General features: G+C 59.9%; 1 protein-coding gene across 2 annotated transcripts; it reads right to left on the bottom strand.

Moving 5' to 3' along the window:
- On the bottom strand, nt 1-26859 carry SYT7 (synaptotagmin 7). Of its 2 annotated transcripts, XM_079930211.1 has the most exons (10): nt 26677-26859; nt 26368-26499; nt 21314-21631; nt 17023-17145; nt 12045-12180; nt 7551-7821; nt 3928-4097; nt 3419-3533; nt 2724-2923; nt 1-552 (listed from the first exon to the last, which is right to left on the bottom strand). In XM_079930211.1, the coding sequence occupies exons 3-10, from the start codon at nt 21589-21591 to the stop codon at nt 448-450; spliced, it is 1398 nt and encodes a 465-aa protein (XP_079786337.1). In that variant the 5' UTR covers nt 21592-21631; nt 26368-26499; nt 26677-26859; the 3' UTR covers nt 1-447. The 2 variants fall into 2 exon arrangements, with proteins under 2 accessions (XP_079786337.1, XP_079786336.1); XM_079930210.1 differs by lacking the exons at nt 26368-26499; nt 26677-26859 and having other exon boundaries at nt 21314-21996.
- Nucleotides 26860-27060: the final 201 nt, after the last annotated feature.

Below are 27060 nucleotides of genomic sequence, written 5' to 3'. Positions count from 1 at the left end.
TGGTCGGGCCGGGGCCAAACGCCTCGACCTCCCCTCTCCTGGGCCCACGTTGCGGCCTGGGGAGGGGGTGGCCTTTCTCCACTCCAGGCACTGCCTTAAAGAAAACGGGGGACCGTGCCCACCTGGCGGGCCTCTGGAGGGATCTGCTCGTCTGCCCGTCTGGCTCTCGTGCTCCGCCCCCCACTTCTTTAGTATCAGCAAGTCAGGAAGGAAAGGGGCAAAGCAGGAAAATGGCCCCCAGAGCCCCTCCACCAGAGCTGGACCGGTGGGGAATGGGGCTGGTTCTCCCGAGAAATGGGGCTGGATTCCTGGGACCCCTCCCTGGCCCAGCCCTCAGGATCCTTCCCTCACCCATGGCAGGGGGGCCAGGCCAGGCATTGTGCATAAAGTGGTGAGGGCATGATGGGGACCCAGGCCCTTGGCCCCCTGGGCCTCCCGTGGCCCCATTCAGGCCTTCAGCTGGTGCCACTGAGCCACAGGCTGCCGGGGACGCGCAATCATGTCCTTCCAGTGTTTCACCTCCCCGGGCCCACTCTTCCAGGACAGGTAGATCTGGGGAGAAAGGGAAGAGGACGACATTAGTGGCACTCTCTGGGGCGTCACCCCTGTGTCATTGTGGAAACGGAGTGTCAATGGTGGTGACACTCCGTTTCCACAATGGCCTGTGATCATGGGGACCAAGGGGCTTCTGCCTGCAGTGACAACCTACCCCACAGAGGCCCCCCTCTTTTCCTTGTTGTGCCTCCCCTCGGGAGCCTGGGCATGCCTGGCCCTTCCGAATTGGACTCCCAGACTCTTCTGTGGTTTGGGATTGATGGGGATGGAGGCAGTTCTCTCCCACATCCTTCCCTCCCCCACCTGTTGGGCACGGCCTATCTCTCCTTACTGACAATCACTCCCACCTCCTGGGCACTTACTACACACCAGACACTGAGCTAGGGACTTTATATACATAGATCATCAAATCCTTACCTGTGAGGCAGGTATGTTATTATCCCCATTTTACAGATGGAGAAACTAAGGTACAGAGAGACTGACCCATAGTCACAGGATTTATGAGTGGTGCAGAGGGATTTGAATCTAGGTCTTTTGGGCTCTATCCTATCGGCCCAAGCCCACCTGCCTCTGTGTTAGGGGCCTCACAGCCTCGGAGGGCTGTGTGCGTGATCCCCGGGCTGACACCAGCCTTGTGACTGACGATTAGCTAACAGCATAGGGCTCTCTAAGCCACCCAGACCAAAGTGAGAACAAACCCACCTCCACCTTGGTTCAGACAACAGAAGGTAGCACTGTTTCAAAGGGAGCTATAAGTGGTGTCCAGAGAATACCCAACTCCAAAAGGCTAAGCTTCAGAAGAGCTTAGAAATAGGATGGTTACTTGGCCTGAGCTCGTCAAGGAAGGGCTCAGCGGGTCCTGCTAAGAACACATAGTCCCGCTGGGGTGGAGGTGATGCTGTCCTGGAGTCCTGTCCCACTTGTGACCACAGGTCGGCAAGTCATACTCCCTGGGCCTTGCTAGATGGCAGGCAGGGCCAGCTCTCCTCTTCGGGGCCAGCTGCTTCTCTTCCACCCCCAGCAGCTAGGTTCTCCATTCCTATCTGTCTGAGAGGTGTCTCCACCTCGGCCCCCTTCCCTGTGGGCGCCCAGGTCACCCCTTCCCACTTCCCTCGTACAGGGCTGTGCCCTGGGTGATCCACGGTCTCCCCTCACTTGCTCCTGGCATCTACCCCTCCCCTCCTCCTGCCCTGATCACTGGCTTCCTGCACTGCTCCTGGTCAAACTTCCAAGCCTAAATGGACACACATGCCCTTACTAAGAACTCTTCAAAAACAACTTGCATTATGATAGTAGCTAACATATACATCCCAAGTTCTGTGCTAAGCCTCTCGCCTGTGTTATCTAATCCTCCCAGCACACTGTGAGGTTAGGATCGTCTTGCTCTCATTTCAAGAGGAGGAAATGAGACTCATAAAGGTTATGGCTGTTAAGAGGTGGACCTGGCACCTGGATCCAGGTAGGATGACTATCAGGAGCGTACTCTCCACACTAAGCCATAAACAGACACAGGAACAGACATGCATGCGTTCATGTCACAGAATCGCATCCCGCAGAAACTCAAGGCCAGGCATGGATTTGGGGTTAAAATAGGAGGAGAGGTCACTTTCCACAAGGAGAATGTCCACGTATCTCAGGCAATTCTTACGCCACCCTGTGAGGTGCTGTAGGGTTGGTATTAGCAGCTCCATTTACAAATGAGAACGCTGGAGCCCACAGAGGCAAGTGACTGGCCCAAGGTCGCTTGGGCAACTGACCTTGGGGAACCAAGATGAGGTGGGAACCAAAGCCAGGTCTTTGGAGCCTGACTACAGCTCTCAATACTTGCCTCACATAGCTCACCCTCTACAGACGGGACGCTGGGTGACGTTGCTCCGATGTCCTTACCCTGTCAGAGGGTCCTGTCCAGAAAACCCTCTTCTGGGGATCCAGGGCACTTTTTCCTACCACCTCCTTCTTTCCCTGCTCTTCCAGCGGTCTGTCCTGAAGCGGTGGACCCACAGTAGGACACTTAGGGAGCATCTCGTCCAATCCTCTCATTTTGAGATGAAACGGAGGCCCTGACAGGGGCAGGGACTGACGCTCTCTCTCCTGCTGTCCAGCCCTGTGCTCGTCCACTACCCCGGCTGCTTCTCTGGAGAACAGACCCTTGCTGGGGGCCCCCCTACCTTGCCGATGACGTCGTTGCGGCTGAGCTTGTCCTTGTCCATGACGGTGATGACGATGGTTGTCTCCCTCAGCTTCTCCGTAGGGATGTCGAAGGCAAAGGACTCGTTGAAGATGGGGTTCAGGTTCCTCTTCATCGTCACCGTCTTCTTCTTCTCCACCCGCTTGTCCTTGTACATCAGCCACACCTTCACGTAAGGGTCTGGGGGACAGGTGGGGGAAGGGTCAGAGGAGCAGCGGGGGGAAGCTGGGGCTGCGTGATTTCCCCAGAGGGTGAGGAACGCCCTAAGGAAGGAGGAGGGGGGATCGGGGGGGTCAGCAGATGGAGGGGCCGCAAGGGGCCTCGGCCATCACCTAGCGCCCTTCCGTGAACGCGAAGGAGAAGACTGAGAGGCCAGGTCTCACCCGAGGTCACGGACAAGTGGTGTCGGAGCTGGGACTAGAACCCAGGCCTCCCCACCGTCATGTTCGCTTTCCTCCTGATTCTGGGAAGGACAGTATCCAAGATGGCGCTGACCCTGAGGGTGCTCCGGAGACAGCGCCAGGGCTCTAGGGCAACGGAGCTGGGACTGGAGGTGGGGCACGGGGGACAAGGGTGAGGGCCACAGCCAGGACCCTGATGTCCACATGCAGTGAGACTCCCGTGCGCCAGAAGCTCCCCGGCCCGTCTGCCCTCTGCTGCGAGAACCGCCAGCACCTGACGTGCCCCCGATGTCCATGGCTTTGAGGTTCCGGGCTTTGATGATGTTCACGATGATGGAGTTGGCAGAGGGGTTGTAGCAGAGAGACAGGAGCAGCTCCCCTCGGCTCCCCTGGGAGGGACAAGTGGAGGGGTGAGGCTGGGCCACTCCTCTCAGCTCCCCTGGGAGGGAGAACAAGAGGGCTGTGGGGACAAGGGGAGCCCGCCCCCCCGCCCCCCTCCCCGCCCCAGGACCCCTCCACTTGGACCTGGGTGCTTACCCGCCCCCTCTGTCTGTCACGGATGCACACCTGGTCTCCCCTCATCTGGCAGGTCTGGGCCCTGCTCCCCAGGTTCTTTATCACAGCCCAGCCTCCCCTGAGATTGTGGGTGGGAACTGCTCTGTCAGGCCCGCCCACCTGCCCTGCCCCACCCATAACCTTCCCAATTCCCTGAGCTTGTGAGGGGACTAGGACCAGGCCAGGATCTGCCAGCCTCCCAGCCAGGACCCGCAGGTGGGGCCTTACACTCCCATCGCTGCATGGCTTCAGATCCTTCCAGAAGGTCTGCATCTGGGTCAGGTCCACCTTGTTGAGGGGGATGGACACCTCCCCGATGGGGTCATTGCGGCTGAAGCGGTCGTAGTCCAGGACCTGGAGGTAGAGGATCCTCTGCACCACCTTCTCGTAGGGGAAACCTGGGAGACAGACAGCACAGGGGAAGAGCAGGACAGAGTGGCCACACGGGGCCGGGGCAGGGCAACGCTCCTGGGCAGGAAGGCCCCAGGAGGAAGGGGAGGGCTGGCCCTGTGTCTTCCTGCTGCCACCCCACCTGGGTGCAGCCAGCAACACCCACGTTCAGACCCTCCTGAAATGTTAGCAAGGACTGTCGTGGTCTCATCTGTCTCCCTTGACAGTTCTGTGAGGTGGACGGTATCTTGTCCATTTTACGGAGGAGGAGACTGAGGCTCCGATGGCTTAACTTACCTGCCCAAAGTCCCACAGCTAATCAAGAGCAGACTGGGACAATTCATTCACTGGTTCATCACGGGTCCATCTCGGCGACTGGGCAGTGGCCACCTTGCTCTCTGGGTAGCCCTGCCACTGCCAATCATCCTGAGACAAGCCTAGGCAAGTGGCCCTGCCTGAGATGGCCACAGCTGGCAGAAAGCGAGCCCCAGGAGGACTCAGGGCAGAGGGAAATGGCAAAGGCAAAGAAAAAGCAGTAGACGCCTGTCCTAGGACTCTGCGCTTCCCCTTCCTCCTCCTGCCGATGCACCAGCCAGTCCTCCTGTCCTTCCTCATCAGACCGGCAGCCGCCCCCGTCTCCACGGCTACCTCCCCATCCAAGCCGCCGGCACCTCTTGCCTAGATAGTTGCAAGAGTTTCCAAACAGCCCTCCCCGCTTGTGTACTTTCTCTTACAGCCCCTTTGCAACACGGCAGCCAGAGTGATCTTTTAAAAATAGAAATCACATTATGATGCTCTCCTGCCGAAAGCCTTTCAGAGGCTCCCAGTGCACTTAGAATAAAAGCCGTGCGCCTTGCCTTGCCTTCAGGTCCTTCCACAACTTGGCCCACTGTCCTCTCCTTGCTCATCTTGTGACCGCTCTTCACTCAATGACGGAGCTCCAGCCACCCTGGCTTTTCCTGCCCCAGCCCCACCGTGCCCCGTCCTGGCCTATCCTCTTCCATCAGGTCTCAGCTTTCTTTCCTGACGTGCCAGATGGGGTCAGATCCCCTGTTTTATACACTAGCGCTTTCCTTTCGCAGCACTTATCTCAGGCTGTACTAGAGGTTTATGTCTCCATGAGTCTGACTCTCCCACTGGGCCAGCATTTCCAGGAAGGCATCTCTGTCCTCAGCCACCGGATCCCAGCATCTAACACTGTTTCTGGCACACAGTAGGCACTCGATTAAATATTTGTTAAGTGAATCAATAATTGAGCAAATGAATAAATGCCCACGAAAGGGCATGGAGTGTGCTGGGCTGGAGCAGGAGATGAGGCCAGAGCGGAGAGCCAGGGGAAGGAGCTTGGATGGGATGGTAGGTACAAGGGAGCCAGGGCAAGTCTGAAGCTGGAGTCACAGCCTTGGGAGGCTTAGTCAGAGGAGGGGCCGGCCTGGGGGGGGGCAGTGGGTGCAGGCCAGCCTGGAGGCCTGAGGTGCTGAGATCCTGAACCAGGGTGTGCGCAGGAAGAAGAGAGGATACTTACTACCTTAGCTCAACTGGTGGAGAAGATGAAGGGGGAGGAAGGGTTCTGGAGGATTCTCGCACCTTTTGCCAAAGACGCTAGAAGCACAGAGTTACCTCTCACCAGGGCAGGTGCACTGGAAGAGGAAATCCTATGTTCCTTCAGCCCCCAGACTCTGAATTCCTTCAGGGCCTCTTCCTTATATTGAGGGGGGCTATGGGCCGTGTCTTGCTCACCTTGGAGTACCCCAGGGACCTGTCCAGGTGACTTTTTTCTCTTTTTTTTTGCCACGCTGCATGGCTTGTGGGATCTTAGTTCCCTGACCAGGGATTGAACCCGGGTCCTTGGCAGTAAAAGCACGGAGTCGTAACCACTGGACTGCCAGGGAATTCCCCAGGTGACCGTTGGCATCCATTCAGGTAAAATGCATGAGGACAAGTGTTCTGGAAAGGTTGAAGGCTTCAAGAGGTCCCTGCGCCTGAGTCAGCTCTCTTCAACACCAGAGGAGGCAGTCTCCTATCTGGCAAACTCCTATTCATCCATCAGAACCCATCATGAATGGCCTCTCTTCTGGGAAATGGTTTTCAGCGCCACCAAGGGGAGTTTACATTGGGTTCTCGCAGCATCTGTCACACAATGTATGGCTTAATTATCTACACATCTGTGTCCTCCAAGGAATGCCTTGAGGGTCACAATGGTGCCTCATTCTTTTCTGTACCCCAAGTACCCAGGACAGTGCCCAGCCCATACTAGATGCTGGGTAAATGTCTGCAGAAGGGATCAGTGGATTGGGGCTCTGCCCATAAATTTCACCCCACCAGCTGGCTACATACACCTGCAGACAGACAGCCAAGCCTCTCACTGGTTGTGCCTTCTCTAAACCTGTTCCCATGCAGAACTGAGGAGGGAAGAAACGAGCAAGCACTCACTAGCTCACCCTCAATGATTTATTTAGTGGGTGAGCTGGCTGTCACTGTGCCAGCTGAAGGGGTGAGATATCAAGTGGCTGGTACACCAGATGGGGAAGATTCCTGATTCCCTGGGGCACACACTGTAGGTTCTGAAGAGCCAGGGCACCAGGCAGTCGGCAGTTGGTGTTGTAGGGATTTATTCTCACTGGTTGAACACAGCTGTCAAGAAAGGGTAATGGTTTCTCTAAGTGGGGTCCAGGCACCCAAAGGGCCTGGGACAGAAATCACTCCCTGATCACGCACCCAGTTTCCTGGTTACCTTGACTCCTCAGAGACAAGAGATAAAGGTGGGCCTGCAGGAGAGAGGAAGGATATTTGCCTCTAGGACCCGGGGGCATGGCTCAGAGCTCTTGTTCCTGTGCATCTGGGGGGGCCTGTCCCGAATAGGGGGAGGGGTCAGAGAAGGGCAGCCGATGGAGTGTGTTTAACAAACTGGTATAAAGTGTTTTCTGGGTGTTGTAAGTGCTTTTACAATGCACTGAGTTGTTTAACCCTCACTAGTATCTTTATTTTACAGATGGGGAAACCATGGCCCAGAGAGGTTCAGGAACTTGCCTCTGGTCACACAGCTAGTAAGTGGCAGAGCTGAGATTCAAACTCAGGCAGCCTGGGCCATGGTAAGAGCCTGGGCTCTTACCCACTACACTACGGTCACTGCAGGTGCCCCACCTCTGGACCCTGCGGCTGCCTTCCTTCCTCCCTGCACGCCTGAGGATGGGTCCTGTGTCCAGGCAGGGGCCCAGCTTTCCTCCTCGGCCTCTGGCTGTGATGCTGGTTCCACTCAGCCCTGTAACCTTATCCCAGCTGGACACGGTACGCAGCATGTTAACCGGGCCGAGTTACTCGCCCGTGTGTGTCGGGACGCGCGTGTGCGCGCACCGGTACGTGTGCGTTTGTGCATGTGGTCACGTGGAGGGGGGAGGGTTGGGCGGGGGGTGGAGGAGGGGAAGAGGGGGACTCTGGGGGCAGGGGCAGTGCAGCCTCACCTTCAAAGAGGAAGGTCTCGTTCCAGTGGGGATTCAGGTTCTTCCGCTTCACCTTGGTCTCCAGCTTGTGCTTCTTGTCTGGCAGCAGGTAGATCTTGACGAAGGGGTCGCTGGTGCCGCTGAAGTCCTTGGCCGGCAGCTCCTGGGCCTTCATGATCTTCACGGTGAGCGTGGACTCCTGGAAGTTGTAGCCGACGCTGAACTGGATCCGGCCCAGGTTCTCTCGGCTGCAGCCCTCGTGGACCTCGTCCTCCTCAGAGCCTGGGGAGAGCTGGGGGCGGGGGAGAGGCAGGCAGCGCTGGGGAGGATTCTGCTTCCCTGAAGCCCCCTCTGCAGCCCAGCAGGGTTGGGAGGCCTCGCTGTGCCCAAGGCCAGTCCAGCCGCCTCCTCCCCCTGGTCACCACGCGGGGCTGGTGGTGGTACAGCCCACATTCAGATCTGGGTGAGGATGCTGAGGTGGAGGGCAGGTGCCCTGACCAGGGTCACACAGGGAGGGAGGGGCAGAGCCGGGACAGCCCCTGAACCCCAGAGCAGCGTGCACCCCACTTCCCAGCCTCTCAGAGCCCCGGGTCTGCTTCGCCTCCCCTGGTGCACCCTGGGACCCGCCCCCCACCCAGCCCCCTCCTCCATCTTTCCACTCTTCCAACAGCCCTGCAGGGTCCCCTGCGAAATACACCGACACAAAAACCTGGGCTACAAAACAGACGAGGGAGATTGTTCTCATCTTGAAAGAGTTTACCACGGTATTTCTTTAGAAAGCGACTCTGGGGTTCTGAGGATGATGTGATTTACAAAATGAGAGAGGCGAGTTTTCAGAAGCAACGTCTGTTTGTGTAAGGCAGGGACACTAAAAGTACAGATTCCCAGGCCCCATCCCTGGGGAGCCTCATTTGATGGGGCTGGGGTGGCCCTGGGCGGCAGAATTGTGTAACAGGAGCCTCAGATGACAGTACTGCAAACCAAGGCTGAGGACCACTGGAAGGGAGGCCACACCTGCATTCAGCCCTCATCCCCCAGGGGTGGCACTGGAGCCGACCCAGCAACCGACAGACATGTGGGGGGTGGCATGGTGTCCCATTCCCAGGAGGATGTTGAAAAACTAGGAAGTAATTGGGGGGAGGGTCTCCCAGCCAAGTGTTTCCAGTTGTGGTTGCTCGTTGGGGACACCTGGTTAGGTTTTAGAATCTTGCCCATCCCCCAGCCACCTGGTGGTTAATAGATACCTAATAAGGACCTACCGTATAGCACAGGGAACTCTACTCAGTACTCTGTAATGACCTATATGGGAAAAGAAGCTAAAAAAGAGTGGAGATATGTATACGTACAACTGATTCACTTTGCTGTACACCTGAAACTAACACAACACTGTAACTCAACTATACTCCAGTAAAAAAACAAAAAACGCTCCTGAGGTGATTGGGTAAGAGCCAGGGTAGGACTCAGGGTACCATATTTATGACAAAACTGCTGGTACCGGTTTGCTTTCTCTCCTTCCCCTGCAGGAGGCTTCTCTGTGCCCTCCCCCTTCATCCTGGAGAGGTGACCCCAGGCTCTGAAATACTAATTAATACAGATGATAAGAATGCGTATAGTGCCCACGAACCGCTGCGGAAGACTCTTACATCACCTCTTCTTACTGAATCCTGACAACAGCCGGGAGAGGCAGCTATCACAGCTCTCTAGCTGAGGAGACTGGCTCAGAGAGGTTAAGTCACACGTCCAAGATTGCACAGCAGTATGGACTCTCTCTGACTTGAAAGTCCACTCTTTCCACCAAAACAGGCCCACATCCCAAGACATTCTGAGACTTCCTCCTGCAAGCCAGTGAGGACTCAACTGCCCTAGGCGAGGAGTACGCAAATCACACTAACGATAGTAACTACCCTGCTCCTTGTACTGTATGCTTTGCCCTCCTCTACTCCCTACAGCATCCTGATGAGGCAGGCACTACCATGCTCCAACTTGGTTGGGGGCACAGAGAGATTACTGCCTCAAGTCGCCTGTGACTAAGAGATGAGCCCGGAGTTCGAACCCAAGTCAGCACCCAGCCACCACGAGTGCCCTTCCAGCTGCCTTCACTCTCACACTCAGATCTGAGGCTTCACTAGCCACACCCCGGGTCCTGCCTGGAGGTGGAAGGGGGGCTGAGCTGCCTCCCTTGCTGTTCTCACAGTGGAAGCGGGTCCCTCAAGCCCTGCCCCTTGGCGGGATCCAGGCAGCCCTGCAAGCTCCACCCAGGCCCGCTGAGAATCTGGCTTCCCGACCCAGATCCAGTTTTCCCCTGGCGCTCCTTCCTTCTCCTCCTACCGGCCCCACTCCCTTTTAACCTCACTTTTTGCATCTGTAGAATGGGACCATGAGACACACCTATGTTACGGGGTTCCAGGGAAGGTTAAGGGGGGGTTTACATCACTTTCGTGGTCCTGCTCTGTGGCCTGGCGCCTGCCACTGCTGGCCATGGACTGAGAGCCTGGGCATGCAGTCCCTGCCACGACCACTTGCCCCTCCACATTCCTTCTAAAGTTGGGGTGGAGACCCTGGTGACTGGAGCCCAGGTGGGATCTTGGTTCCCAAACAAGGTAGTCTTGGATGAGAGGCCCAAGCTGGGCCAGTGGACTTCACCTCAAGAAGTGGGCAGTGGCTCTGTGCCCACCCCCAGCCTTCCCAAACCACAGCCCTGAGCCTTAATTAACCAGCTGGGGCGGGGCCTCGATCTGTTTCCATGGCAACCAGGCTAGCCACCCCCACCAAGGGCTGGAGGAGGTGCTGCCTGAGCCCCAGCTCTGGCAGAAGTAAGCAGGGCAGGAGTAACTCAGATGGGGATGCGGCCCAGACTCCTCTCTGACCCTGTCCCCTTGGTCCCTTTGTCTGTAAGGCTGCGGGTGCCCGACTCCTGTTTCTCCACGCCTGGGGCAGGGAGTTCAGCCGATGGTTTACTTCTGCCCTGTTCATCTTCATCATCACTATTAATGCCAGTGACCCGGCTTTGGCCTAGGGCTAGGCAATTAGACCCTGCCTGCCCACCTCTGAGCATGTGCTGAGCACGTGAGAGGGCGCTGGGGCCTGCACTTCCTCCTTCTGCCTGCGGCTCCCCCCCCCCCCCCCCCCCCCGCCCCCAACCGGGGGCAGCAAGGGGTAGGCAAGCTGGCTGGGAAAGGGCCGTCCCTTCTGGGAACCTGGCTACCGGGAAGCTGTAGCCAATTAAGAGGCTGCACAGAGAGGCAGGATGGACTGTGGCGATGGCCCGTCCAGAGGAGAGGGTGGCTGGGCTGATCTACATGGATGGGGGAAGACAGACAGGAGGCGGTGCAGGACCAGGCACTCAGGGCCCAGGGGGCAGGGAGAGGGGAGAGGTGGGGAGGCCCAAGGGAGACCAGATCTGGAACGTGGAAAATCTGATGCTCTAATCTGCATCGAGAGAAACGCAGATCTGGGGGCCCGTAGCAGGCTTGCTGACTGGGAATCTGCATTTTAACAGCTCCCCCAGTGATTCGTGTGCCTATCACAATTTGAGAGGCGCTGGGCTAGAAAAGAAGAGTGTGGATGGATGGTTAGAACCGGCCGAGCCCTGAATGGCAGGAGGGTGGGGCCTGGGGGCTCCGGGGGCCCCGGGGAGGCTGGGGGCTGCGGTGTCAGAGCAGTGGGCAACGGGCCTCTGAACTGAATGACGTCAGGTCTGGCGAGGGCCTGAGAGCCCACCGAGCCCCCTTCCCTCCCTCTTTGGGAGGAATGGGGGAGACAGGGAGGAGGGAAGGGGGAAGAGGAAGCGGGGCCCAAGTCCCAGTAGGAACCTAGCAGGCACCGGGTTCCCACCCTCACGTCCTCGCCCAGCCTTCCTGGAAACTCTGGGCTGCCAAGCTTGTGACTGACTCCCGCCTGAAATCTCCAGCTGCCAGATCACAGTGTGCTCTATCGCCCTGGGGCCTTGGTCCCTCCAGGAGCTCTTTGGAAAGTACAGATGAGGCAAACGGCTGTGACTCACTGCTGCCACAAGGGGGCGCCATGTGAAGCCACAACCTCTCCCGTGGTGAAAACACCCCAGATCCATAAGACAGGGATCCCGGGAGGCTGGGGTGTGGACAGGAGAACCCCAGCACAGCTGTTCCCTCATAGGAACTAGGACCAGAGGGGTTCTGCTCTCCTGTTCTCTTTGGGCCTCAGCTGGCTCCCCAGCCATGGGGATTGGGGATGGTCCCTGGGATGGGGATATGAGACCCGCTCCACGGGGAGCGCCACCCGAGACCGCTACTCAGTGGGATGCCACCCCAAGAGAGGGGACACCTTCCGCCTCCAAGCCCTCGCTCCACTAGCCTCTCCTTCTAGGATCACATAGCAGGTTTCTTGGGCCCCTGCTCAATCCAGAGACTGGAGGAGGGTGGGAATTCTTAGTCTCTCATGACAGATGACCATGCTGGTTCCCCTGCGTGACTCCCACGCTGTCACCGATCTCCACGCCTGCCCCTCCCCCGGCCCCGGGCCTCCTGCCCGTCTCACCATGAGCATCTCACTGGTGAGGGAGTTGACGAGATCCGAGACGGAGGAGTGAGGCTCGGTCCGGCGGTCAGACTCATCGTGGGGCGTCTGGCCCGGCACTGGGGCTGTGTTCACTGCCTTCCCTCCGGTAGGCAACCTGGGGGTGGGAGGAATCCGAATGAGCATGGACCTAGAGGCGGGCTGGGCTGGGCGCCACGGGTCTGGGTGGCAGCAGAGCCTCCTGAGACCCAAGTCGCTGCCACCTCCTGCGGGCCAGCAGGAGCTACGCTTTTGTCCATGGGGGCAGGGCCGTCCCCCTCGCCTCTGCCCCAGCGCGATCCGGCTTTGACTTCCCCGGCAGGTGCCTTTTCGGCCAGTGTTCCCACTCCTGCTGTTTCCCAGAAAATCCCCTACCCTTCAGCCCCTGCTTGCATGGTGGTCTCTGAGCATCCTCCCTCCCCAGAGGCTCCATCCATCCCTGCTTGCCCCAGCCTGGGAGGTTCCCAAGACGGCGTGTCCTCTCTCCGTGTCATTACCCTAGGCAAACACGCCCAGAGCACCTGTCTCCTGGAGGCCCCACCTGTTTGCTCAGGCTCAGCGGGAACACAGGTGCCCTTTAGACACGAGACTGACCAGGTAAGCTCAGGACCACTGTCCGTACAGCTCTGTCCAATAGAACTTTCTATGTCCACCCATGGTTATTGAGCATTTGAAATGTGGCCAGTATGACTGAGAACTGAATTTTCACGGTTGTTTGACTTAAACTAATTTAGATTTAAATAGTCACCTATTGGACAGGGCAAATCTACACCCCCTTGCCCAAACCCGACCCTTCTCCCACTCCGAGGGCTACATGTTTGATAAGGCTCTCGCCCAGGGTCAGAGAAAGACAGGGTCCCACCGAAAAACCCCAGATCTGACGGCTCCACTCCAGGCCTTGTGTGCACCCCGGCTCCACACTGCCCCCGGCAAGCTGGGCTCTCTGGCCCAGAGGCTGGGTGGTGAGCCCAGTCTCCGTCTAGCTGGGGTTCAGGAAGGGGGCATTAAAAGCCTGCCCAGGGACCAGGCTGGAACACCCCATGAGGAGGAGAGATGGGGGCAGGCAGCGAGGAAGACGGGGTGATGGGAGCACAGGGCTCGAGATGGGCTACAATAGAACAGCTTCGAGAGTACCAGAGCCACAGACTCAGACACACACACAGGCTGGACACAAGCCGTGGCCCTCGGAATGGACCAGCCGCCAGCACACGGTTGACTACGACAGGCAGACAGACATGCACAGGATATGCCAGGCCCTGGAGGAGAGACACCAGGACCCAACAGCAGGGTGTGCACACGCTCACACACACACACACACACACACACACACACACACACGAGTGCACACAAGCCTGACAGACACCCAGGGCAACACGGAGAGAATGGCAGGGGCAACCAGGCAGGTCAACCAGAGCAGCAAGATGACAGACATACAGCGATGTGCACACTTAGATCCTTAGAGGACACACATTCAGGCAGGCCCCGGCATGCCAAGGTGCGCATGTGAATTGGGAAACGCTGAAACAAAAAAGCAGGGAGCGGTTTCGGGGACAGATGCTCTGAGAATCAGAGGCACGGCGCACCTGCTGTGAGGGCCTGGCCTTGCCCGGACGACACGGAAACGCCCCACCCCACCCGGGAGGCGCGGGGCGCCCTCCCAGAGGTGCGGCCAGAGCAGAGCACACGCACATATACACACACGGACACGTGCTCACACAGACAGGCACGGGGAGGAGGAGACTGAAATAGCTGGAGAGGTAAAGTCAGGTTAAAAATAGAGTGGGAGAGGAGGAGAGAGCCGAGATTGACTGCTGAAGGTATGAGAAAGTCGGAGTTATTTTGGCCACACCACAGCGTCAGCACAGCTGCAAAGCAGCCTGGGAAGAGATGGTCAGCGCCACTGAAGCTATCGGAGGTCACAGGACAGAAAGGGACAGAGAGACAGGAGCACAGAGGCAGAGGGAGAGGCGGAGGGCCCGTCACTGGCCCAGGGACATCCCTGCGAGGAGCAGATGGGAGGAAGGAGACCGGGAGGGAGGGGGAGAGAGAGAGGCCGAGAAAGGTTAGTCGGAGGCGAGTGAAGAGGCTGCGGGGCGACGAGGGGACAAGGAGGAGAGTAGAGGCAGAGAGGAGGCGGGGGACACACACCGGGACAGAAGAAACATGGTGGCTTCGGAGCGAGGGCAGCGTGGGGGTGGCCAGGTCCCGCCCGGCCCCGCCCCCGACTCCGGTGGGGGTGGGGCCACGGGGGAAACCATTCGGATCCCAAGGAGCAAGGGTGAGCGGGTGGCTGAGAGCATGAGGTGCGCATGGGTGCAGGACAGCATGGGCGAGGTGGAGCGGGCACAGCAGGGCGTGGGAGCCAGGGGCGGCCTTGGCCTCCTTCCCTCCCTCCTGGGCCCAGCAGCATTCCGAAGTTATTGGGGCCCCGGCGCTGAGGCCCAGGGGCTTGGGGGATCCTGGATGCGGGGCTTCAGGGCCACCAAGGACCCTGGGAGTGGGGGGCAGCGACTTGCTAGATGCACCCCACCTTGCTTGGGACCTGGAGTGGCCACTCCTCCTCCCAGGGCCCTCCTGTCTCCCAGGAGCCTGCTGCTAACAGACCTCGGGGGCAGAATGTCCTCCCCAACACAACAGCCAAGGGCCACCCACCCGTTACCCCGGTGACATCCGGCCAAGGGGTCAGCTGGGTGGAGAAGGGGGCACTGGGGCCGAAGGGCAGACCCTGGGTCTGGAGGCAGAAGCTGAGGAGGAAGGGACAGCTGGCCCAGGCCCACCATTCCAAGAGTCATGCAGCCAGGAACCCAGAGGGGTGGAGCCCTAAAGCGCCTTGTGGGTGGTGCTAACGCCAAGCTTGGGGATGGGAGAGTGCCGGGCAGGAAGCACCCTTGCAGTGGCCGATCACCTGGGAAACCCCCCAAGAGCCTCGAGAAATGAGCTTCCAGGATGGGGAGGGCGTGACCGGGTGGGAATGGCCTGTGTCCACTGGGAAAGTCGGGCTGGGTTGGGGCGTGGGCCCAGGGCCTCCAGCTCCACACCCACCTTTCCCAGGGAGGCAGGGGACGACTGATGTAATGATCAGAAGGGGTGAGTGTGCTACATGGAGTGAGACCTAAGTGGCGAGGAGGTAAAAACAGGCTGTGGGTGAAAATGGAGCCAGTTCATGGGTTAACACATGGGTGACATGAAATCTCGTTTCCAGCCTGCATCTGCTCCCTCACGCTTCACACCCTTCTCGACAAGGGGGTCCTTAGCAGGTTTTCAGAGGGCTGCAGCCCTGCTCCTGCAGCCTCTGGCCCATGGCCCCTGGCCCTCTGGCCCGCCTGCAGCCCAGCTCTGAGCCCTGAGCTCAGGAAGCCAGGACCCCGGTGGCTCCAGGGGGTTGGAGGTGACAGACTCCGTTCCTCCCGCACCCCAGGACTTGGGCTCAGGGTGTGACACCATCTGTACCACCGAGTGAAAGAGCTGGTCCCACTCTCCCCTCCCACTCTCTGGGGACTTCTGGCTTTGTCCACCATAGACATGCAACTGGGAACTCGGGATGGGAAGAAAATAAGAGAGTTGGTTTCCAGAAGCCACCAGACGGACAGGCAAGTCAGCTAACTTGGCCTGTCCTCCCCTAACACACAGGCCCCTGGCAGCAGCCCGGGACAGTCCCTTCCTGCACCTTCAGGACTCTTAATAAGCAGGCGTCAGGGTCTCCGCCTGGCTGACAGGCTCTGACAAGCGCCCCAGTCCGGGGGTCTGCTCCCTCATTAGAGGCTTAGCATGTCCGAGCTCGAAGGGGTCACCCTGTCCAATCCTTCACTGGACAGGTGAGGAAACAGAGGCCCAGAGAAGGGCTGTGACTTGCCCAAAGTTGCAGAACGAGGCTCTGGTAGCAGAGCAACGAGGAGGCAACCTGGCTGCCAGGCCACACTCTCCTGTGGGCCTTTTCTGATGAAAAGCACACCTGGCCAAGGTGATGAGGCCTCCTCCCACGATCACAGGTGTGTGGCTGGCCCAGCCCAAGGCCAGGTGGGAGAAAGCGGCCAGACCAGGTGCAGGATCATCCCACCTTAGTGATGCTGCCTGAACCCTGGGACCTCTGATCTTTCCCCGTCCCCTTCTCCGTGAGAGCGCTTCTAACGGGGGCCTCCGAAGATGCCTCCCTGCATTCCTGGTGGCCGGGGCCACGATGGTTGGATGCCCAGGCCTCGGCTCAGCCTGTGCTGTGGTCACACAGGCTACCCCTGAGGGCCAGCAGCAGGGTTCCCGGTGACAGAGGGCCTGACCAGCACCTGCCGGCTGCTCTCACCCCCCCACCCCCTATCCCATTTCCTCCTCCTGGTACCTTGGGCTCAGGGGCTGCCTTTCTGGTCACCAGGCCTCTCCCAGGCCCCAGACCCTTCCCACCAGGGGCTCCTCTTCCATCAGCCGAGAGCAGCCGTATCACATCTCTGCAGGGGTGTGTGTGTGTGTGTGTGTGTGTGTGTGTGTGTGTGTGTGTGTCCATGTGTCCATCACCCCAGCGGGACCTCCAGGCAAGAGGGAGGTTGAGGTGGTGGGGATGAGGGAGAACAGGCTGGCGCCCCTTCCCTAACATCCCCGCCGCCCACCAACCACCGGAGAAACTGGGATTTCTGGGTCGGGGTGGGGCAGAAATGAAAGATGAGGGTGCAGCAGAGGGGAGCCAAGCGGGAAGATGGGGCAGAAAGGCTGGCTTGCTCCGGGCGAGGGCAGGCATGCCCGGGGAGCAGGCTTGATCCAGAATGGCCCCAGGACAGCCACACGGGCCTCAGACCCGAGGGACACCACCAGGGTGGCCTGTGTGAGGGCACCGGCTGGGGAGGGGGCTGTCCTGCTCCAGCATCCGCTGAAGGCGCCGCCGCCTCGTCCAGCAACCGGCGGTCGAGGCTGGTGGCCTCTCCACGCCTCCTTCTCTGCTGCCGCCGCCGCAGGCCCTCGCCTGTGCTCGTACCTCTTGTCCCCCTGAGCGTTCTGGTTCTGCTGGGTTCCTGGGTTTTGCAGGTCAGGGATATTGGCAAAGTCATCCTGTTCCGAAAGCCCTAAGACCAAGGATAGCACCACCATCCGGCCTTCCCTGCCAGGGGTGGGCAGCCCACCAGCCAGGGTGAAAGGAGGAGGCCCCAGGGGCGGAGGCGGGGAGGGGAAGGAGAGAGAGACAGAGACAGAGACAGAGACAAAGAGAGAGAAGAAACAAGTGTAAGAAACTGGCCCTGCAGAAGAGAAACCAAACTTCAGCACTGTCAACAGTTGTAGAGCAGAGCAGGAGGCAGCAGGGGTGAGGGGAGGTGTCCACGGCCTGAGACCCAGCTAGCCGCGGGGAAGGGGCTGGGCAGAGGCCTGCGAGGTGGCCCGCGACCGGGACGTCCCCAGGAAACACACGGGGAAGGCTGCGGGGAGTGGGGCCCAGGCCCTGGGACATGGTCCCTTTCCAAGGTTGGTTCACCTCTGGCTGAACAAAGGCCAGGGGCTACTCGCTCAGACCATCTGGGCCGCTGGGAGAAGAGGGAGGGCTGCACTGCCATCTTGCTTGGGGGCCGCGCGGGTGGGTTTGGGCTCCCAGGCGGGAGGTTCTCAGAAGGTTTGGAAATCCAATGGGCACTGCACCCAGTTAAGCCCCTCATAAAGACATCTCTGGGTCCTTTGGTCAGCCAGTGTGCTTGATGCCAGGAGGGGGGTCTCAGGAGCTCCCTCCCCCAGGTCCCTGGACACATGGCCCGTTGGAGGAGAATGCGAGTCTCTTCCGGCGTATGGCGTGCTGGCCGTCGCGGGTCTTCTCCTGCGTCCCCCTTCCTGGAGATCCGGGGAGTAACCACCGAGGCTTTTGGGGCCAGTTCAGGGGCCTCTCCTTAGAGAAGTCATCAAAAGGCAAAGGTGGGGGCTTCCCTGGTGGCGCAGTGGTTGAGAGTCCGCCTGCCGATGCAGGGGACACGGGTTCGTGCCCCGGTCCGGGAGGATCCCACATGCCGTGGAGCGGCTGGGCCCGTGAGCCATGGCCGCTGAGCCTGCGCGTCCGGAGCCTGTGCTCCACAACGGGAGAGGCTGCAACAGTGAGAGGCCCGCGTACCGCCAAAAAAAAAAAAAAAAGGCAAAGGCGGAGAGAGAGAAAGTGCAGAAGGCTGGCAAGGTCTGGAGACGTCCCGGGAGGACTCGAGGTAGCCTGTGTCTGCGGTGAGGACAGTCTGGAGGAGGCTGGAGGGATCCTGCTCTGAGGGAGGCTCAGTCCAGGTGGACGTGGAGTCGCCATGTGGGCAGCAGTGTGCGGCCGGAGGTCAAGGTGAGACGTCTCTAGTGTGAGGCTCTGTCGGAGAACCGCTGGGCAACTGCAGGGCTGCCTGCACTTTCCGGGGGTGAAAAGTGACCCTCTGCCTCTCAAAACCATCTGAGTTGGTGGGTGTTTTCTGGGTGCTTTGCTGAGCTCCTCCAGTGTTGAGCTCTCATCTGAACAAGGGGAGAGGGGATTCTTGGATGGGGCAGACATGAAAGCATGTCTCAGGAAGGGCCAAGGGAGAGATGGTAAGCCTGATGGAAGGTTCTGGAAGGTGGGAGATCCTGGGTTAGGAAGTCTACGACTTCAACCACCATCCAAGAGGGCGAGGTTCAGAGAGGAACCGCTGGCTACGGCTGTTTTCCAGAGAAGTTGTCAAAAAGGGAACTCTACCTTGAGAAGTGACAAGCGAGGGGAGGGGCGGAGGTCCGGGGGTCTTGGAAAATGGGAGATGGCCGTGGGGGCCGAGGAGGGGCCGAAGCTAGGTGGACGCTGCCCCGTCTTTGCATCTTTCTCCTGGGCACGGTTGCTCCAGGCTGACACTTGCAGCCGCATCTAACTTTCGGGAAACAACTCCCCCCTTCCCTCAGGACGAATCCTCATTTTCTTTGTTCCCTGCCCACCGGTACTGTTTCAGATTTGGTAAAATTCCATCTGGCTCCTCGGGAGCTGGTTGTGCTGGGGGAAGGCAAACCCGACGGAAGCAGCAGGTTTTCCCCTGGTTAATTCATTTTCCGGATATTCCTTGTGCTCTTCTTAAAGACAAAACGGCTCCTCTGCGTAAGTCCCCGATCTGTCGTTCTCCGTGGCATCACGGGGCGCAGGGGCGAGAATGAAGGGCGAGAGTTGGAGATTTGGGGGAGAAGCTAGTGGGGTTGGGAGGCGCCACATCCACGAAGCAGGAGGAATGCCTTCTCCCTGCAAAGGGGGGTGGGATCCCGGGGGCGCCCGGTTAGCCTTCTCGCCCCGACTCTACCTGGGCCACCAGCATTTGGGGCAAGAGAAGGGCGTCAGAAGCACGCCAGCGAAGCTGTAAGGCAGGGGTCGGGGGCCGGCAAACTACAGCTGGTGGCCTGTTTTTATACAGCCCACAGGCTAAGAATGGTTTGTACATTTTTAAAGGATTGTTTAAAAAAAAAATGTGATCGAGACCACACGTGTCCCTCAGAGCCTAAATGGTTTATAATCTGGTCCTTTACAGAAAAAGTCTGCTGACCCCTGCTGTGAGGGACGACAAGTGGAAGAGGCGGGGGGATGAGGAGGGCTCTGGGGGTGGCCGGCAGGTGAGGGGCACGAAAGCTGCAGTGGGCAGAAGCAGCGCAGACAAAGGTGCTGAGTGATGCTCATCAAATCTTCGCCAGCTAGAGAGGCGGGGAAGAGCGGGCACCCTGGGGGCTTTCTGCCGCGGGTTTTCTTCCCAGAGCCCAGGCGTAGCCCGTGTCCCCCTGTGATGGCCGCTAGAATGCAAGGCAGGGGGTGGCTGTGCAGAGAGCAGCCTGCGGTCAGGAGGGGCAGAGGGCTGCCGGCTTCTGGCTGGTTCTCGGCGCTGTTCAATTCCCACCACTTTCCTAATCCACTGGTGCCACGGCGTCCGTCCCAGGACACACCGCCTCCTGGAGGCCAGGAGGCTCTGCTGGGCATCTTGTCTCACGCAGGCATCCAGCTGGATTCCCAAGGGTCCTTGGGTGGGGGGAAGCCCCAACAGATGCGCCGCCCGGTCTTGCCAAGTAGCGTCACAGGCAGCGTGTCCTGCCTGGCCAGGGCCACAGGCCACTTGCATGGGTATGGGAAGCTGGCGTGGTGGGGTGTCTTCCATGGGGGTGCTCCTTCCAGGGGCAGCACTCCCGACCGCCCTTTCGGGCTGGGGTCTCAGCCAGAGAGGCAGGATGCTCTGAGGACTTGTTCGCCTTCAGAATCCCCACATCGTGCCAATGAGCTGGGCCTTCACCTTGGCCTTCCCCTTCCTCCTCCCTTTCTCCTCTCCCAGGCTTAGTGCGCTGGTCTCCTGCTCCATGAAAAGTGCTCCCAGGAAAGACCTGGGTGATGAGAATAATCCCCAGAGCCTGGAAGGAAGGTCACGTTAGGCCAGAGGAAGGAGGTGACGTCAGGGACTGAAGCCCAGGCCTGCCCTGGGCTCTGAGAGTGAGTATAGATGCTCAGAGGGACACGAGGGAGAGGGCACCCCGGGCAGGGCTCTACCAGTGAGGGCGGGGCCAGGGGGGCACACGGTGGGGGGCTGGGGGGACACACACAGCAGAGGGGAACGGCTAAGGCCGGACACCGATGGTGTCTTGTTACTTCTCTGACCTGTACGCGCGAAAGAGGGCTCTGATTCAGAAACATTTTCTAAAGCTTCGGGGGAACATCGGAGGTTTGTCCTCAGGGAATGGGTCGTGGCGGGAGCCAGGGAGAGAGCTGGAGGGCAGGTGGCTACAGAAGGTCAGAGAGGCAGAGGACAGGGGAAGTGGGAGGGAGGGAGGAAGTGGCAGCAGGAAGGTGAGCAGAGTTGGGTTACAGGCAGAAGGAAACTGGAGGGGAGGAGGCGAGGCCTGACCCATGGAGTGAGGGAGGCCAGGTTTGGGAGGGGAGGAGAGAGGTCACAGGAGAGCAGGGAGGGGAGGGAGGCCAGGAGAGCCTGGGACTGGCTGGGAAGGGGAGAGACAGATGCGGGGACCCCAGCAACATCCCCTAGTGTCTCCACTGACTTTCAGGGAGGAACTTCTCCAAGCCCTGGGGGCACCGAGCGGGGCTGGAGTCCTCAGAGGGGTGGCTCAGATACGAGTCCTTCCACGGGGGGCTTTAGGCACGAGCCGCAAGCCACAGGAGGCTGGGGAGGGGGCAGCGGAGTCTGCTGGGCCCCCTGCCTCGTAGATGGAGGGCTAAGATCATTCTGGGCCAGCCACTCCCAAGGAGACAGGGAGGAAAGAGGCTGGGTCGGGGAGGGGGGCGGGCCGGGCCACTCAAGGGGGGGACTTACAGGAAGGATTTCATGTCCAAGCCTCGGTTTCGAATCTGCCCCACCACGTGGTCCCAGCTGCCTGGGTTGGAGCGGCTGCGGCCGCCGGCAGGCCGGTACTTGGAGCCGGCCGAGGAGCCCTGCCGAGCCTGGCCCCGGCCGTAGGCCCGAGAGTTGGGGCCCGGCACGGAGGCCGCGTGGGCCTGCAGCTGGCCCAGGCTCTGGCTGGTGGTGGGCTGGCTGGTCTGCCGGCCCCGCTGGTGCTGGCTCAGCGGCTGCTGCAGGCTCTGCTGCCGCATCAGAGTGCAGGGTCGCTGGCATTTCGGCTCTCCCGTGGAGCTGGGGATAGACTCAAGGGTAGTGGTCGTGGACAGGGTGGAGTCCTCGAAACTTGGGGCGGGTGGAGGAGAGGAGAGAAAGGAGAAGCAGGTGAAGGGATCACAGTGGAGGAGAAAGAAGCCTAGGGCCAGGACGAGGAGGCCCCAGTAAGGGGCGCGCTCTGCCGGCCCTCGCCGGGCCTCCATCGGAGTTGTCGCCACTGCCGTCGTCGCTGCCACCCCCTCAGCCAGGCGGCCGCTGAGCCCCGCGCCCACCCTGAGGCCCCCAGGCCGGCCCCGCCCAGCAGCCCCCCCGCCCTGGCCCTGGCTCAGCTAGTGCCCGATACTTCCTGTCTGATGGTCTGGGTGGGGCCGCGGGAGCTGCAGAGGCTGCGTGGTGAAGGCAGGTCCCAGGGCCCTGTGGCTGCCTGTCATGTTGGCCTGGGACGGGGTGGAGGGAGCTGGGCCACCCCCTCCCGTCGTCTCACTGGGGGACCCCGGGAAAGTCTGCCTCTGCATTCTAAGTACTACTGGCGTTTGCAGACGCGAGGAAATCCAGGCCAGCGCAGCGCTGGCCTAGTAATGCGTGGTGAGTCAGCGGAAGCCAGGGATTCTCGTGCTTTGTCCTCGGACGCTGGGGCGCGTCCTCGGGCTCCCGGACCTCTGCCCTGTGGCTGGCGCTGACTCCGGTTCAGGCTCTGGCGCAGATCTTTGCCCTCCTTCTGGGGTTCCTTGTATCTGAGGCTTAGGGTCAATTCCCGGGATCTTGGGAATGACGCCCAGTCAGAGAACGGGACGCAGGAAACCACTTGGCTGGCCACTTTACCACAGTTCTGACGAAGAACAGGGTAATTATCCTGTCCTCTGTGCACCTGTAAGATGGTACCTGCCTCATGGGCCACCAGCATCTCTGAAACACTCTGGGAACAGGGCAAGGACAGACAGGAGACAGGACACGGCTCATCAGAGGTGGTCTGGGGTCAGAGAGACCCAGGGTTCAAAGCCCATCTCTGCCGCTTCTTAACCGTGGGACTTTGGAAAAGGGAGTCCACCTCTCAGTTTCCTCTTCTGTAAAACGGGGTAAAAATTCCTGAGTTGCCTCCGTCATGCAGTTGCCATGGGGACCAATGAGGTCAGGCCCAGGGAAGCATGCTCCCTTGACAGTGGAAGCTGCAAATGTCTTAGGAGGTGGAGACAGAAGGAGTCAGAGACTCCTGGCCTCCCCAGGCAACCTGTCTGCTTTGTCTCCTGGCCAGAGATTTCAGCGCATGCAGGGCCACAGCCTCAGAGGGCCCAACCTCCACTTCTTCTGTTCCTTCCCTCCATCTTCCATTCCAGTTGTCTAGGGCAGGGGTTGGCAAGCTATGGCCTGTGGGCCAAATCTGGCCCACCACTTGTTTTTGTAAATAAAGTTTTACTGGAATACAGCCATTGTCATTAATTTACATCCTGTCTGTGGCTGCTTTGGGGCTACAAGGCTGGGGTTGAGTAGTCATAAAAGAGGGTATGTGACTCGCAAAGCCTCTTCCCTATCAGGCCTCTTATAGAGATAGCTTGCCACCTCCTGGTCTAGAGCCACAGGGTAGCCGTGGTACCCCCGAGCTGCCCGAGGGAGGCCCCAGGGCCCTTGGAGCCACTTTCACCACTGCAACCAGACCTCAGCCTGGCTCACCCCCTGAGCCTATCCTGGGAATCAAAAGGACAACAGTTAGGCTGCCCCTGTGCGCTGAGAGAGAGAAAGAGACAAGAAGAGTGAGAGCAAAAGAGGGAGAGAAAGTCAGAGAATAGTAAAGAGAAAAAGAAAGAAAGAAAGACAGAAAGAAAGACAGAAAGAAAGAAAGAAAGAAAGAAAGACAGAAAGAAAGAAAGAAAGAAAGAAAGAAGGAAAGAAAGAAAGAAAAGAAAGAAAGAAAGAAAGAAAGAAAGAAAGAAAGAAGGAAAGAAAAGAAAAGCAGGAAAGAAGGAAGGAAGGAAGAAAGAGAGAAAAGCAAAACAGGGCTTTAGCTGGGGTCTTGGAAGGAGCGGCAGCCTTGCCTGGCTCAGGCCTGGAATCAGGGCGACCACCAGAGGCAGGTGCAGGCCTGGCTGGCCAGGGAGGCCCACAGCTCCCGGGGGGCCGGCCGAGGAAGCGGGTGGACGGCACCCGGGCAGCCGCCTCCTCCTCCGTGTTTGACCTCATTTTGGTTTTCTGTCACAGCCCAAATTAGTCCAACTTACAACCTCTCAGTCACGGGAAAGTAAAATCGGTTCCTCCAGGCCTGGAGCCAGTGGATGGCTCAGAGGCCTCAACCAGCCTGGAGTCTGTGGCCAAAGCAACCTAGCGTGGGTGGGGCGCTGGGCCTGGCTCTCTGAGGGGGTGTCCTGGCGTGGGTGGGGCACTGGGCCTGGCTCTCTGAGGGGGTGTCCTGGCGTGGGTGGGGCACTGGGCCTGGCTCTCTGAGGGGGTGTGGGGCTTCCCTCTGGGGTTCTCCGGAGGCTCAGTGTCGGGGAGAAATCCGCTCGTGCTCCCTCAGGCCAACGAGCAAATGGGGTCTCAGCGTGGTGGCCCTCGGTGGTCCCAATGGCGGGAACCACAGGCTTTCTAAGGAGAACCAGCCCAGCCGCTAAGAAGGGGTCAGGGCTGTTGGCCTTCTAAGTGAGAGACTGCTCCATTAGCTGGGAACGAGGCAGTTCTAAAAGCTGAAAATGGAACCTATATCCCAATGGGTGAGAACGGTCGTAGTTCAAAGGATTTAGAGCCCGGAAGGCTCAGCTATGGGGAAATGGAAGGTTCTAAGAGCCAAGATGAGAATAAGGCTGCCCCATGGTGGGAGGGGAGAACATACTGTCTGCTGAGAACAGGAGCTAGCCCTATGTCTGCTGCTCCCAGGGAGGGACTGACTGGCCGGCTCAGACAGTTATTAAAAAGGAAACAGCTCTTCTGTCTGATGTCCAGACCACCTTCGTCAGAAAAGAGAAGTTAGCTAGGGCTCGACAACCCAACCTCCAAGAACACACAATCCCAACAGCTGAGAGTGGGACCGCGCACTGACCAAGACTGGGACAGCCGATGGGGATGGCCGAGATGAGGATGAGCCAGTGGGGGCGTCCCGGCTGCTCAGGGCTGGCCTGTGGAACGGATGGTGTCACAGTGCAAGCAAGACTGGGACAAGCCAATGGAGTCGCCTGAGAGTCAGAATGAAATGGCTTAACCCCGGGTCTAGAGCCACCTGCTGGCTGCAAGAGGGAAAGCCCGGTGGCAGATGAGTGGCAGAAAACAGGCTGAGAGTGGGCCAGCTCCCCAGGGATGGATGGTCCAATGGCTAACAGCTGCAGCCTGATGCCCATGGAGGCCGAGATGGAGCGGCCAATCAAAGAGGATGGGATGACCCAAGGACTGAAATGAAGCTGCCCCGGGGGCAGAAAATGGAATGAGCTGGTCACCGGCAAAGAAAGAAACGGATGGGGCAGCAGCCGGAGGCTGGGATGCACAGTGCATGGCTGAGTTAGTCGTGCCCGATGGCAAGGATGATGGGGGTCTCGTGAAGGGATGGGATGAGCCAGGGGCCGAGGACGGCACCTCTGGGGGCAGCAGCGGGCATGCCAGGGGTCCTGCTGTCCACACTGGCGGGGGCAGGCCTGAGCTCACGGCTCCGGCGGCCGTGGGGCCATCACTCACTTGGACAAGTTGAGCTTCCCGGCGGCCAGGTGGCTCTGCACCGTCCGCCAGCGGCCTCTCCCCGCCTTGCCGCTGCTGCCCGGCTCGCTGGGGGCAGCGCCGCCGCTTCTCAAGGCGTCCTCTCCGGGTGGCGGCACCGGCGCCGGCTTCTCCCCCAGCCGGCCTCCCCGCTCCACTGCCAGCCCCGCAGCGGCGGCCACTTTGGCGCCAGCCAGGAGGGTGCCACTGGAGGCACCAGGAGGCAGCCGGTCCAGAGGGGCACCGGGGGTGGCGGTGGGGGGACAGAGGGCAGGCCACACGTGGGGGTGGGGATGGGGTGGTAAGAGGGGGAAAAACAACGACAGATAAAAGGAAGAAAGAGACAGTGAGAGAGGAGGAGGAGAGAGACAGACGGACAAGAGACGACAGAGAGAGAGAGGGAGAGAGAGAGAGAGAGAGAGAGACATCAGCACTGCAGATGGGTCACCAGCGGAGCCTGCAGAGAGGAGAGAGGGGACCGGGCGGGCTGGGGTCGGAGAACAACGCACCACGACAGTGGAGGGGGGCCCCTCCCCACCGCCTGGGGCTGGGGCGGCGGGGGTGGGGGGAGGACAGCCACCTCCAAGTCTATCCCACAGGACAACGAAGGGTTAACGACGGAGGAAGAGCGGGCTGTCCAGGCCAGGAGGCCCCAAGGCAGGGAGAGAGAGAAAGCCGTGTTAGTCAGAGTTCATCAGCACCACCACCATCACCGCCACCACCGCCACGACCACCGACCACCGACCACCGCCAGAGCAGCCAGGGCAGCGGCACACAGCAGGGAGGAGGAAGCAGCCACACCGAGAGGGAGGGACCAAAAACGGGCAACCCCATCCTGACTGCACAGAGGGGGCCGGGGCCGCGGGGACCAGCTGGGGGCTAGCCCTGGGGGAGGGGACGGGGAGGGGCAGGCAGGCCGGGGGGTCAGGAGGGGTTGCTCGTCTCCATGGTCAGCCTGCCCATGGGGTGCGCGGGTGGGGAGGGGGCAGGAGAAGTGAGGGGCCGGGGGGACGGGGGGAGGAGGGCGTGCGCGGATACTCGGATACTCGGTACATATGATCAAACCAGGTAAAGTCACTCACTTGAGGGACAGTCGTGGGTCGCCATAAGGGGCGTAGGGTGAAATGTTTAGAATAAACTCCTTGGGAGGGTAGGAGCTCCATTTCTGCTGCACTGTGCTCTCATTGTTATTCCAAAAGTCTCTGTCTAGATCACTGGAGGGGCAGAGAGAGAGGGGAGAAAACAGGGAGATACAAGAAGAAACAAGAACTGCAAGTCCTGTGCGGCGGGCAGAGGGGGAGGGTGGGGCGGGCCGGGGGCGGGCGGGGTCGGCTCCTGTGAGGGGAAGAGAGGCGGGTGGCACACGCACGGGCGCACGCGCACACACACACCCGCACACGCTCCAGGGCGGGAGAAGCCGCGTGCAAGGAGGCGAGCCGCAGGCGGGCAGACTGGAGCCTCGCACCCGGGAAGCTGGTGGGAGAGAGAAAGATGGTGAGAGAGGAGGGGAGGGGGAGGGGAAGGGGAGGGAAGAGGTGGGGGGGCCGGGGACACGGCCTGGGCTGGGATGGCGATGGCGTGGGGAGTGGGCGGAGGACAGGGTGCTGGCTTCTGGCTGGAGATTGCTGAAAGGTAGATCAAACCCTGCTGCCCACGTGCTGGGCCTCAGTCTCCCTGCCTGTCGAACCCTAAGGCTGGCTGTAACCGCTGAGCCATCCGCTCTCCCATGCCGGGGTTGAGGCCCCAGTTCTGGAAGACCGGGAGTTCTCCCCGCT

The sequence above is a fragment of the Stenella coeruleoalba genome (genome assembly GCF_951394435.1).
Source record: "Stenella coeruleoalba genome assembly, chromosome: 8".
In the NCBI taxonomy this organism is placed as follows: domain Eukaryota; kingdom Metazoa; phylum Chordata; class Mammalia; order Artiodactyla; family Delphinidae; genus Stenella; species Stenella coeruleoalba.
Note: the sequence above shows the minus strand (reverse complement) of the source record. Positions and strands in the feature narration are given on the sequence as shown.